Here is a 14,169-nt window from a genome sequence, read left to right as displayed (position 1 = left end):
ATCTTCTCCTCCCGCCAACTTTGGCAGCTTCATAGCTTAAGGGTTACTGGAGAGAGTGTTTTTGCCGAGAGCACTTGCATGAGATTTTCGCTACGGAGAACAGTGCAGGCAATGATTGTAGAGAAGTATTTCTACTTTATATAGGCTGTGTATTTATCATATCATTCCTGCTTTTACGATATGTTACTGTTATTTTAGGTTTATGAGTTATTTGGCATGATTTGGTAGGTTATTTTTGGGTCTGCGAATGCTCACAGATTTTTCTCATATAAATAAATGGTAATTGCTTCTTCGCTTTACAACATTCCAGCTTACGAACTGTTTCATAGGAACGCTCTACCTTTGGATGGCAGGGGAAACCTGGACATGTATATCACCATTTTCAACCCTGAAATTTGTTTTCCTGCAAGCATACATAGTAAATCCAAAAAAACTTAATAGAATCAATGAAAGACCACACCTTACCACACCTGATAAGACTGACAAAAAAAAATAATAATATTAAATAAATAAGTATCGAGAACATGAGATGAAGTGTCTTTGGGAACAGTTCAATGATGGGGACTTGTGAAGTTATCCCCACTGGTTCAAAAGCGTGATGGTTGGGGGGTAATAACTGTTCCTGGACCTGGTGGTGTGGGTCCTGAGGCTCCTGTATCACCTTCTTGATGGCAGCAACAAGAAGAGGAAATGGCCTGGGTGGCAGGGATCCTTGATGATGGATGCTCCTTTCCTATGACAGTGCTCCATGTAGATGTGCTCAATGGTGGGGTGAGCTTTACCTGGGCCTATCCACTTCTTTTTGTAGGGTTTCTGTTCAAAGAGATTGGTGTTTCTATACCAGACCATGGTGCAACCAGTCACTGTACTCTCCACTACATATCTATAGAAGTTTGTCAAAGTTTTAGATGTCATGTCAAATTTTCGCAACCTTCTGAGAGGCGCTGCCATGCTAACTTCATATTTGCAATTATGTGCTGAGCCCAGGATATATCCTTTGAAATAATAACACTAAAGGATTTAAAGTTGCTGACCCCCTCCACCTCCGATCCCCTGATAAGGACTGGCTCATGGACGTCTAGTTTCCTCCTCCTGAAGTCAATAATCAGCTTCTTGGTCTTGCTGGCATTGAGTAAGAGGTTGTTGTTATGACAGCACTCAGCCAGAATTTCCCTCCTTTATGCTGATTCATCACCACCTTTGATTCAGACAATGTCATCAGCAAACATAAATATGCCACTGAAGCTGTGGTTAGCTTCACAGTCATAAGTATAAAGCAAGTAGAGCGGGGGTGGTGGGGGGGGTTAAGCACACAGTCTTGTGATGCAACCGTATTGATGGAGATTGTGGACGAGATGTTCCAGCCAAACTGAACCGACTGGGGTCTGCATGAATGAGGAAATCACAGATCCAACTGCACAAGGAGGTATTGAGCCAAGGTCTTGAAGCTTATTGATTAGTTTTGAGAGGATAATGGTATTGAATCCTGAGATGTAGTCGATAAAGAACATCCTGATGCATGCACCTTTGCTGTCCAGTCGTTCCAGGATTGAGTGAGGAGCCAGCAGAGTGGCAACTGCTGTGGATCTGTTGTGCCGGTAGGCAAATTGGAGCAGATCCAAGTCACTTTTCAGGCAGGAGTTGATATGCTTCATCACCAACCTCTCAAAATACTTCACAGTGGTTGCAAGTGCTGCTGGATGATACTCATAGAGGCAGTTACTACATTCACCTTAGGCACCAGTATAATTGAAGCCTGCTTGAAGCAGATGGGTACTTCAGACTGCCGAAGCCACAGGTTAAACATGTCGATGAACACATCTAGTACAGGTCTTCAGTACTTGGCTAGTTGGCCTATCTGGGCCAGATATTATCCCTGGGTTCACCTTCTTGAAGGATGCTCTCAGGTCACCTCAGAGACTGTAATCACAGGGTCATCGGGGGTTGTGGGAGTTTGGGAAGGTTCTTCCATGTTTTGATGGTCAAAGCGAGTACTGAGCTCATCTGGGAACAAAGCCCAGTTGTTACCTTTGTCACTTGGTCAGAAATAACAACATTCAACCCTTCCACAGCTGTCAACCATCCTTTGGTAATTCAAGTTTGGTCTGGAATTGCCACTTTGCACGTGAGATTGTACCTGGAGCTCTTGTACCTCACTTGGACACCATACCGGAATGCCACTGATCTGGCCCTCAGCAGGTTGTGGATCGAAAGAGATTGTACCTGGAGCTCTTGTACCTCACTTGGACACCATACCAGAATGCCACTGATCTGGCCCTCAGCAGGGTGTGGATCTCTTCCGGAGATTGTACCTGGAGCTCCTGTACCTCACTTGGACACCATACCAGAATGCCACTGATCTGGCCCTCAGCAGGCTGTGGATCTCATGGCTCATCTAGGACTTCAGGTTTGGGAAGACTGCAGGATTTTGTTGGAACACCCTCATCTACGATTGTTTTTATAAAGTTTGTGACAAAAGTGATGTAGCAATTCAGATCCTCTGATGCGTTCTTGAACACAGCCTAGTCCACCGACTTGAAGCAATCCTCTATCTGCTCCTCTGCCTCCCGCAGCCACCTCTTCATTGTCCGTACCTTCGGAGTCTTGCTCTTTAGCCTCTGCCTGTATTAAGGTAGGACAGCCAAGTGATCAGATTTCCTGAAATGCCGTCCAGGCATGGAAGGGTAGGCATTCCTTATCACAGTAACAGCAGTGGTCGAGTGTTTTGGGACTCCTGGTGACGCAGGTTATATACTGGTGATAACTGGGCACAGATTTCTTCAAGCAAGCCTAGTTGAAAAACGTTTTTAAAAGAATAATGTAGACCTGAAATGCAGTTGGAAATCTAAAAATGGATCTTCACATTTAGTTCACCTATTGCTGATAAGGTATTGTGATGATTTAGTTACACACAAGTGATTCAGAAACAATAACTAAAAACTTGAAAACAATGGCAACACATCCCGTCACAGTGGCCACTCCAGCTCCAACTCATGGTGTAATTGCTCGACCTGAATGTCTTTCTTATTCCTTACTAAAGGAAAATACTGCATATTAACATTGCTGACTTTGCGAGATCTGTGACTGGCTACATAATGAAGTGCATTGAGGACGTCATTGTTATTAAACACAGCTACGTGAAAGCATATCAGAAGCCATCTGAAGTCCAGGTATGGCTGAGAGAGCCTTCAGATCGGGCAATAAGGCAGCTCTCAGGTCAACAAGAGCTCCTATACTTCCAGTAAATTGGCGGCTCGTGCAAAGGCAGTGGCCTCTTGAGGCCAACCAAAGGTGCTTTTTCTCTTTGTAAAATTTGGTTTTTAAGATCTGAAGACAATTCTACTCCAAGATCTTTGGGTACTGCAGGGCTACTCCATCACTGAGCTGCTCGTTGATTGAAGTGGCTGGACTGGTGTTGGATGGGCTCGCTGGGATGCCAGAGGAGCCAGTTTGGATTTGGAGGAGGTATCTTGGCTACAGACCGTGTTACTGCCCACAAATCAAGAGCATCGAGATTGGTGTACTGTAACCGTGGGAGATTACCTCAGACATTTCACTTGCCATTGCAAAACTTTGTTGGGCAGTGATAATGTAAATTGCCGCAGGCCTGTTATTCTTGTCTGGTGGAGGGACAGACGACATGGGAGTGGTGTAGTCTCGGTTGTAGCGAGAACTAGGCCTCAAGCCTTGGGCTTGCCTGTTGCTGCAGACCAGGCGAGAGACGCGGAAGCACAACAGCATTGTTTCAGCAGGTGGCTGGAACCTGGCCTCTTCCATCAGTGCTACCCTCTTGTGTTCGAGGGGCGGAACAACAGGCTGGATTGCAGCTGTGCACTTGCCAGGAGATTGTACCATCGATTGCCAGACATTGTCACTCAGGGTCTTGGACTGCATATATATTTTTTTTTGAGTGAATCTGTTTCTTTGCTTGCTATTTTGAATTATACTACTCACTTTTTGAATGTACTTGCTATTTTTAAGTTTGTTATTTCAAATGTTTTGCACCTTGGCCACGGAGGAACGCAGTCTCATTCAGCTGTATCTGTTGTTGGTTTGAATGATAATTAAACCTGGCTTGATTTGATCTGCACTTCCCTAAACCGTCAGGAAGTTAAAATGGGATTATTCACAGAGAATAGGCACGAGACATGAGGCATGTGGCAGTGCAGTCAGACCATAACGGACTACAAGTCCACCCTGCGCGTTAACGACAGTGATGCTTCTCTTCCTGATAAACGAATATCTATTATGCTCGGTTTGATGCACAGAACGATGTGCCAGCCAGGAAGGCCCCCCATACTCCCACCCCGCCCCAGGAAAATGCACTCTGTCTGGCCACAGCTGACATGAGGAAGACCCCAGGCAAGGTCAACCAACGTAAAGCTGCATGGCCTGATAATATAACTGGTCAGGTACTGAGGGACTGTGCAGCCCAGTTAACAGAGGTTCTAACAGACATCTTCATCTCTCTGGAACTGTCCTCTCAGGCTTCAAGGAGGCCACCAACAACCCTGAGCCCAAGAGGACGACAGTAACCTGCCTCAACAACTACTGTCCAGTTGCACAGACATCAACAACGATGAAGTCCTTTGAGCAGCTGGCTATGGAACGCATTAAATCCCACCTTCCTGCTACATTGGCCCCGCTCCAGCGTGCTTGTCATTCAAATCAGTCCACTGAGCACTAGTGATACCCAGGACTGTGTGCTGTTCACCTTGCTGATGCAGGACTCCATTGCTCGATCCAGTTCAAACCAAACATCAAGACTGTGATGACACAACAGTGGTTGGCCTCACCAACACTGACGACAGAGAGGAGGTAGAGCAGCTGGTCAAACGGTGCGAGCATGGCACCTTGAGTGTCAATGTGGATAAGACCAAAGAAATGACTGTGGACTTCAGGAAGGTGAAAGCTAACCACTCCTCACTGAACATGCTCCTCTGTGGAGAGAGTTGGGAGCCCCAAGTTTCTGGAACTGCACATAACAGTAGATCTCCTCTCGACCCTCAACATCACCTCTGTGTTCAAGAAAGCACAACAGCATTTCCACTTCCTGAGGAGATTGAGGCGAGCAAGGATTCTCCCCACCCCCCACCCCACCATTCTAACAACTTTTACTGAAGCAGCATTGAGTTTCCTGTCCAGCTAGTATATGATTGTAAGTCTCTACAAACAATTGCAAGGAATGCTGAGAGGGTCATTGGGGTCTCGCTTCCACAGAGATATTTATCAGGAGCACTGCATACACAGGGCTTTTAGTATTGTCAATAATCCCTTTTATCTGTTCAATAATCTCTTTGACCCCCTACCATCAGACAGGAGCTACCAAAGCATTAGGACAAGAACTATTTGATGGAAAACAGGTTCTTTTCCCAAGCCGTAAGACTGAACTCCCTGCCACCACCCAGGTCTCATCACGCATGCAGCGCCAGTGGTGTTATACTGTTTACATTTTAACCTGTGTTTTAAATGCCCCTTATTGTTAGCTAATTTGCTAGTGGTAATATTACTGTATATGTTATGTGTGTGAGTTGTAAGAATTGTCTGTTACACCTTGGTCTGGAGGAATGTTGTTTCGTTTGGCGATATACATGTGTACAACAATAAAACTGAACTTGAGCTTGATAGTTGACTAATATTGAATTTAAATTCAATTATTTGAGTAAAAAAAAGTTAAGCAGATTGTTGCAAAAGTCCATGTAAAAATACATCATTCTCAGGAAATCAAGCTGACTTGCATATAACTCCCAATCTCAAACAATATGAATGACTCTTAATTTAACATATATTCACAATGTCACTGGCAGCGTTGGCACTTATTGTCAAACCCTGATGTCTCCAAATTTTATATGTCAGTAAAAGTCAACTACAAAGATAGGCCTGCAGTCACATAAAGGCCAAAACAATTAAGGACTTTGAGTGACCAAATTAGGTTTATAAAAGTCTGTACAAACATAAGCTTCAATATATATCTTGACCTACTTGACATTAAATTTCAAGCTGACACTTCAAGATTCAAGCTTATGTATTCAAAACAATGGTCTAGGTCTCTTCATGAAATTCAAACAACTTTACCACTATGTTGCTGTAAATTATGAAGAAGCCTCATAGGCCAACCAACTGCTCTAAACCACTGCAACAAAGTACAATAACATTTAAATTGGTCAGTCAATCTGATAGCAGCCTAAATGTCAGATGACACGAAAAACAACAGCAGCCAGTTAAGAACATCCTGAGAAATTCACAGGGATTGCTCCCTACATGATTCTCTTGTATCATTCCATTCTCCATCCCACCTCCATTTACAGCACCAAAGAGTCCTTCCAGGTGAGCCAGCACTTAACCTGTGAATCTGTTGGGGTCATCTGTTACTCACAATGCGGCCTCCTCAACATTGGTGCGACCCGATGTAGATTGGGGGGGGGGGGGGGGCTACCTTGTCACGCACTTCTGCTTCATCCACCAGAAGCAGAATTTCCTGGTGGCCAACCATTTTAATTCCTATCCCCTTTCCCATTCCAACAAGTTGGTCCATTGCCTCCTCTCTACAATGAGACCACACTCAGGGTGGAGGTAGCCTCCAACCTTGTTCCCCTCTGTTCTTTTTCCCTCCTCCTTTCCCTCTTCTTTCATTCCCCACTTGGCTTCTTACCTCTTCTCCTTGCCTGCCTATCATCTCCCCCAGTGCCCCTCCTTCTTCCCTTTCACCCATGGTTCACTCTCCTCTCCTATCAGATTCCTTCTACTACAGCCCTTTACCAGGCTCTACCTAGCACCTTACAGCTTGTTCTCCTTCCCCTTCCCCCATCTTTTTATTCTGGTGTCTTTCCCTTTCCTTTCCAGTGCTGAAGGGAGACCCCGATGACACTCTCAGCAAACCTCACAATCAAGATCCATTGCAGGGCCTTGTGGTCAGATCCTTGCAATTCCCATATCAGACAGCGATACACCCTCTCGGTGGTGCACCAGTACAATGTGGTAAGAATAGGGCAGGGCACCTCACTCGACTGAATCTCCTGAGGAAGTGAAGGTACTGCTGACTGGTACCAACTAGTACGTCTTTGGACTGTGGAACGAAACCCGAGTACCCAGAGAAAACCCACGAGAACATACAAACTCCTTTACAGGCAGTGGCAGGAATTGAACACCTGTTCTGTAAAGCATTGTGCTAACCACTACACTGCCGTACTGCAGGTAGCAGAGACAGAAATAAGTCTCACAGCATCTCCATCTGGATGAACACTGCCTCAGAACTTGAGCAACACCTTATCTTCCATTTGAACACATGCAGTCTTCTGGACTCAAAATCCATTTACACAATTTCAGGTAAATTGCCTTCTGTCCCAATCATCGGTGATATTGGGCTAGTTTTACTCTTTGCACTATCACAGCTTGAGCTGCTGGGCATGTTGTACAGCCCTGCATCTCACTTTGTTCACTTTCTTCCACGCTCTTGCTCGTCAATTGCCCTCATTTCAAAGCTTTTATGCTCCTTTTTCTTTCTCTCACTCTTTGTGTCTTACCCACATTAATCCTGGCCTCACCCTACTGCAGATATTTCTCTTGCCTATCTCTCGGAAACTTAAAAGCTAACTTCTTTCTCTTTCATTCCTAGCTCAGATAAAAGGTCTGTTTCTCTTTCCACAGACGCTACCTGACCTGATTGTTTCCAGCAATCTTTATTTATTGCTCTGATCTGTAAGATATATCCAGTGATTTAAACAAAGTGTTTATGCTAGTCATTATGACCTGCAAAATTATGTTCTACTATAATCCATAACCCTGTGAGCTTATATTTTACTCACAAGTAAACCCATTCCAAATACAATAGACAGTTTAGAAAAACATGTCATAACTGGTACCATTCATAAGAACATCAGAAACAGAAGCAAGAACCGTTGCACACTGCTCTGAAATTCAGCAAGAAAGACCGATCTTCAATAATTTTCTTGAACTCCCCTGATTCCCCTAAACTCTGTTTTGAATGATTAAGTTCCCACCCCTCTGGAAGTGAAGAATGACAAAGATTCAGCATCACCCATATGAAGAAGTTTTTCCTCACTCAGCTCCAAATGTCCAATCTCTAATTCAGAGACTGTCACTCCTTATTCTCGACTTCTTACCGGAGAAAAACATTTCTGAAAACTAAGGAATGCAAGCCATACATATATAAAAAGGAGATAACAGCCTTGTGAATCTGCAACACACACTTACATTTTAAACAATGTCGTCCAAGCACCATTGCCCTCTACAAGATTAAATGCCAACATGCCACATTATTAGATACGTTTGTCCAACGGCTGTATAATGCAAGAGTCTAATCAGCAAATCATGTGGCAGCAACTCAATGCATAAAAGTACGCAAACATGATCAAGAGGTTCAAACCAAATGTCAGAATGGGAAAGAAGTGTGATCTAAGTTACTGTGGTGCCAGATGGGGTGTTTTGATTATTTCAGAAACTGCTGATCTCTTGGGATTTTCACGTACAACAGCTCTGCAGTTTACAGAGAATGACTGGAAAAACAAAAAAAATCCAGTGAATGACATCTCTGTGGGCAAAAACGCCTTGTTAATGAGAGGGGTTATAGGAGAATGGCAAGACTGGTTTAAGATGACAGGAAGGTGATAGTAACTCAATTAACCATGCATTACAACAGTGCTATGCAGATGAGCATCTCTGAACACGCAACATATCAAAACTTGAAGTGGTTGTGCTATAGCAGCAGAAGACCATGAGCATACACTTGGTAGCCACCATTTTTGGGTACAGGACACACCTAATAAAGAGGCTACTGACTGCATATCCATGTTAAATACTGAAGTAGTATGTGGCTCTATCTTAGCAGCTTAATGTGGCCCTAAAACATCTCATCTTCAATGCATGTGGACGAGTAAATAGCAAACAAAAATAGTACCAGTCTCCATGGACATCGCAAATCATCTAATTATCAATGATGGTAAATTCTAGAATATGTACTATAGACAAGTTTGAAGCATTTGCAATGCCTCCAGCCAGAAGTGCTGAGTACAGCCTTATTCTATGGTTCCAATCATCACACAATGTGTGAAGTGAATCATCAGGGACAACTAAATTCAGTGGATACTACAAAGGCAATGAGTTCTGATTATGCAGTATATCACGTATTGCCCCCAAAAAAACTTGTAATCCAGATGAACTACATTTACTAGCCAGATTAGTTTAGTTCCACTACAAAATTTGCACCTTTAAGGCGTAAAATTGCCATATATGCCATGATCCCAAAATAAGAGCTAATGACTACCCACCAGCTTACACTCAAAAATCTGCTGTGATAGATACACAGTCATCATCAAAGCCATCAAGCAGCACTAGGATTTAAATAACATGCTCACCAATGCATAGTGTTTGTTCCAACAAGACCACTTGTCTTCAAATCTCATTACAAAAGAAATTGCATCCCAGGAATAAGAAGAGAATGTCTGCCTTTGACATGAGACGGCATTAGGAAAGATGACTTTGGCTGTCAGAGTACTATCACCTCAACCTCAGAACATCAATGTGGGAGTTCCTCAAACCCTGTTCAAGGCCTCTGTATCATTGCTGAATTGCCATCTCGAGAGTAAGAATGAGAATATTTGCTGTTGATAGTGAATTGGAAACATACTTCCATTGCTGCACTGAATGTAGGTCAGATTTCCAAGAACTCACTGACTAATGACCTTGTGGATGCAGCTTAATGACATGAATGCTAGTGGCTTAAAAAATAATTCACTGCCACCTTCTCCAGGGTAATTAGAAAAGGATAATATATAGTGCCCACATGCAGGGGAGGCACGGTAGCGCCAGCAATCACTAGTTGGGGCTCAATTCTCACCACTGTCTGTAAAGAGGTTGCGTTCTCCCTGTGATCATGTTGGTTTCTTCCAGGTGTTCCGCATCCTCCCAATTGCGGGCATGCTACGTTGTGCCAGAAGCATGGTGACACTTATGAGCTTCCCCCAGCTGAATCCTCAGACTGTGTTGGTTGTTGGTGCAAACTGACACATTTCAGTGTATATTTCAACATACATGTCAATTAAAGCTGTCTTAATCTCATGAAATGTTTTCTACAAAATGCAGTAGTCCCACAGCACAGTCAGTTTCTTGGTGTCAAACTTCTCTCTTAAGTAAAAGTCCACTAATTTAAATAGTTTACAGCAAAACTCTATCTCATTTTAATAACATTGCCTACTCAAATTAGATGATGGAACATGCTTAAACACAAAAGCAAAAGTGGGATGCTATCAGGAATGAACAGCACTCTGAGCCCAAATCTATTAGGTGCTGAATAACTGTGTGATGTGAAACAAGAACAACTTTTTAAGCAGGGTGCAACTAATACCAAAAACAGAATTAAATAACAATGTTTAGAAGCTTTGTAATTTGTTGAAGCTCAAGCATATTGACAAAATACTCATCCTCATCCTGATGCCAATGGAACAGTCTTTGCACATCAGGTCAAAACTACTGCAGTAAAATCCAGACTCCAAATAGTACTGCCATTGTTAGCAATTGTTTGCCTTCCTATTAACACTAAAATGCATGCGGAAATTCAATCTCAAATAGTGCAATGGTGTCTCTTGGATAACATACCCTACATTATGATATAAGTTTGTAAACAGAACAACACCTATAAAAAGCATAAGAAAATTAAAAAAACAATCTGCTCGCAACGTTCGGTGGATAAAAATTTAAGTTTTCAGGTCTACATCTATACATCAGGCCACATTTCTGTCAGTTTTTGTTCCACAAGGTAAAAACTGGCCTCAGGCACCGATCAGATCGGGCTGGAGGCTCCCCAATCAGCCAATTGTTCACTCGCATACAGGTTAGAATGGAGCAAACCAGTGACATACAGCACATTTCAGCATTATAAAAACACTCTTCACAGGAACAATATCACTCAAAAGCTACCTGAAACCACATTGTAAGGCAGGCTGGCTACTGAGGGAAACTTAAAATAATTAGGAAATTTTAGAGACTGAGATAATTTCTGTTTATGGTTTTTTTTTTGCTATTTTTTTCTCTCGTACACCACATTGAGACACAATAACCGACCAACGCATGTTTGTTCTTTGCGCACAAACCACAATCTGAGACAGAAGATCGCAGACACTTTTATACTTTTATCCACCGACTGCAGCGTAATGAAGGGAAAACCGTGGATCGGTTGGTGCTTCTCACGCACGGTGCCGAGATAGGGCAACCATAAATCAGACACGAAACTCCCGAACGATAATCAAGAGTTTTTCGTTAGCTCCCTACCAACGAGAACACATTCCTTCTCCTTCCACTTCCCCACCTCACACACACACATACATCAACCAACCACACGCTCATCAAGTAATAGTAAGGAGCTTTGTTCACTCGGGCCCGAGCTCGGCCTCACGCTCGCTCCCAGGCGCTTTGTTTGTACTCCCCCCCACCCCCCGCCCTGCTTGCCACAGCAACCTAGGTACGTGTGTCTGAGCACATCGAGTAGGATCCGATTGACCAGCCCCAACCATAAATTCCCAAGGTCGAGAACTCTGCACGGCGCCTACCTGTAGCGCTGGGAGTCGGATTGGTGGTGTGTGACAGCGTCCCGGTACCGGACCCTGGCTCGGTACGGCTCCAAGCTCCTACTGGCTGCTGCGGGCACCACCCCCTCTCTGTGGTTTGCTTGTTTCCACTCTTTCTCTCCCTACTCTCTCCTTCTGGGCCCAGTCACCGAGCCGCTTCCTTCAACTCTCGGCCGCCTCTCGCCTGTTTTCCTTCCCCCCTCCGTGACAACCGGGCTCACTGTTCTCAGGAATCCCGCCCTTCCTCTTGCCGGATTGGCGGGATGACGTCACATCGTCAGGGCGGGCGGCGGAGAGCCCGGTTTCCCATTGGCGAGTCGGGTTGTCGATCAGACAGCGACGCCGTTCAGTTACGTTCCGGTCTTCCAACTATTTAAAGGCAAATGAGGAAGTGGCGATAAAGAGTGTGAACTCTGTGGGACATTTGTCTTGGGGGTGTCATAAAACTGGTATGCTGTTAAAGATGTACTGAACACAATTAATTAAAAATCTCTTTTGTTGAAGACGCAAAATAATGAGCTGGTTAACAGCAGCAGACGGTGAACGTGTCTGTGCATCGTGTAACGGATTTACGTCTTTCTCTTTGAGCGGTTGGTTGTTGACCTAATTTAGGAGCTGCCCGCAAACTATTTCCGGCGCCACCGTGCTATTAACTGAAATGTTTCCGGGTCTCACGCGTAATAATCGTTGGAGGGTGAGGAGCGCCTCTCTCGCTGAGTAACCGCTGATGGCGCGGGCCACAGCCGGGGTGGAGTACTCCCTCAGCGGGGAGGAGGAGCAGCAGCCGCCGCCGCCACCCGGGTCCACGGTCGGCTCCGTCCAGGTATCTGGTGAACGGGGCCGGGGTCCCCTACGCGCAGGTAGTGGTGGGTTTCGGCGTGACATTGGAGTGGAGTTAGTAGGTAGGAAGCTGGCGCCGCACAAACGCTTATCAGGCCCGTGTTTGCTCTGGAGGAATGGTGACCAGGTCGCCCACTGCCTTGGTCTGTGGATTCGTGTTATCCTTCGCCATGAACGGAGGAGCGTTCCCGGTTAGGTGCTTAAGAGAGGAGCTGACTCCTAACCGTCGGGGTTGCAGAGCGGCCGTGGGCTTTGTTTGTACTCCCTAGCTGGTTTGCAGCGCCTGGAGTCACCGTGATTCAAGGTTGTTTAATGTCATTTCCAGTACACAAGTGTAAAGGAGAACAGAATAATTGTTACTCCGAATCTGATGCAGCTGCACAAATACACAATAAGATATAAAGCGCAATAATAATAAAAATCACAACAAATACATAAGATACCTTATACACGTAGTTTGTATACATATATAGATTATCCATAAAATGACAAGAGGCGCAGGAGTGTAAGGTAACTGACAGGAAGTCATGAAGTTGTGGTGGGTAAATGGATAGAGGTGTTGGTCAGCCTTACTGCTTGGGGAAAGTAACTAATTTGAAGGGGCTGAGGAGAGCAAGAAGGGGACATGAGAAGGCCTTGGCGAGTAGGGTAAAGGACAACCCCAAGGCATTCTTCAATTGTGCGAAGAATAAAAGGATGACAGGAGTGAAGGTAGGATGGATTAGGGATAAAGGTGGGAAGATGTGCCTGGAGGCTGTGGAAGTGAGCGAGGTCCTCAATGAATACTTCTCTTCGGTATTCACCAATGAGAGGGAACTTGATGATGGTGAGGACAATATGAGTGAGGTTGATGTTCTGGAGCATGTTGATATCAAGGGAGAGGAGGTGTTGGAGTTGGTAAAATACATTAGGACGGATAAGTCCCCAGGGCCTGACGGAATATTCCCCAGGCTGCTCCATGAGGCGAGGGAAGAGATTGCTGAGCCTCGGGCTAGGATCTTTATGGCCTCGTCTACAGGCATGGTACTGGAGGATTGAGGGAGGCGAATGTTGTCCCCTTGTTCAAAAAAGGTAGTAGGGATAATCCGGGTAATTATAGACCAGTGAGCCTTACGTCTGTGGTGGGAAAGCTGTTGGAAAAGATTCTTAGAGACAGGATTTCTGGGCATTTAGAGAATCATGGTCTGATCAGGGACCGTCAGCATGGCTTTGTGAAGGGCAGATCGTGTCTAACAAGCCTGATAGAGTTCTTTGAGGAGGTGACCAGGCATATAAATGAGGGTAGTGCAGTGGATGTGATCTATATGGATTTTAGTAGGGCATTTGACAAGGTTCCACGTGGTAGGCTTATTCAGAAAGTCAGAAAGCATGGGATCCAGGAAAGTCTGGCCAGGTGGATTCAGAATTGGCCTGCCTGCAGAAGGCAGAGGGTCATGGTGGAGGGAGTACATTCAGATTGGAGGATTGTGACTAGTGGTGTCCCACAATGATCTGTTCTGGGACCTCTACTTTTTGTGATTTTTATTAACAACCTGGATATTGGGGTAGAAGAGTGGGTTGGCAAGTTTGCAGATGACACAAAGGTTGGTGGTGGTGGTGTAGATAGTGTAGAGGATTGTCGAAGATTGCAGAGATAGGATGCAGAGGTGGGCTGAGAAGTGGCAGATGGAGTTCATCCCAGAGAAATGTGAAGTGGTACACTTTGGAAGGACAAACTCCAAGGCAGAGTACAAAGTAAATGGTAGGA

At 44.8% G+C, this 14,169-nt stretch overlaps 2 protein-coding genes across 3 annotated transcripts in view; one reads left to right on the top strand and one right to left on the bottom strand.

Annotated features, from left to right (window-relative positions):
* fryl (furry homolog, like) overlaps positions 1–11,826 on the bottom strand; it is a 372,606-nt gene extending 360,780 nt beyond the window's left edge. For both annotated transcript variants that reach the window (XM_072252739.1, XM_072252740.1), the window contains exon 1: positions 11,565–11,826. The gene's annotated coding sequence lies outside the window, so the exon portion shown is untranslated. The remainder of the gene's footprint in view (positions 1–11,564) is intronic.
* Positions 11,827–12,239: 413 nt separating this feature from the next.
* Positions 12,240–14,169, top strand: part of ociad1 (OCIA domain containing 1) — a 31,877-nt gene continuing 29,947 nt past the window's right edge. The window contains exon 1 of the mRNA XM_072252727.1: positions 12,240–12,405. Coding sequence (XP_072108828.1) covers positions 12,310–12,405 — 96 coding nt within the window. The 5' untranslated portion in view covers positions 12,240–12,309. The remainder of the gene's footprint in view (positions 12,406–14,169) is intronic.

Source organism: Mobula birostris, chromosome 3 (genome assembly GCF_030028105.1).
Source record: "Mobula birostris isolate sMobBir1 chromosome 3, sMobBir1.hap1, whole genome shotgun sequence".
Taxonomy (NCBI): domain Eukaryota; kingdom Metazoa; phylum Chordata; class Chondrichthyes; order Myliobatiformes; family Myliobatidae; genus Mobula; species Mobula birostris.
This window is presented reverse-complemented; position numbering and strand designations above follow the sequence as displayed.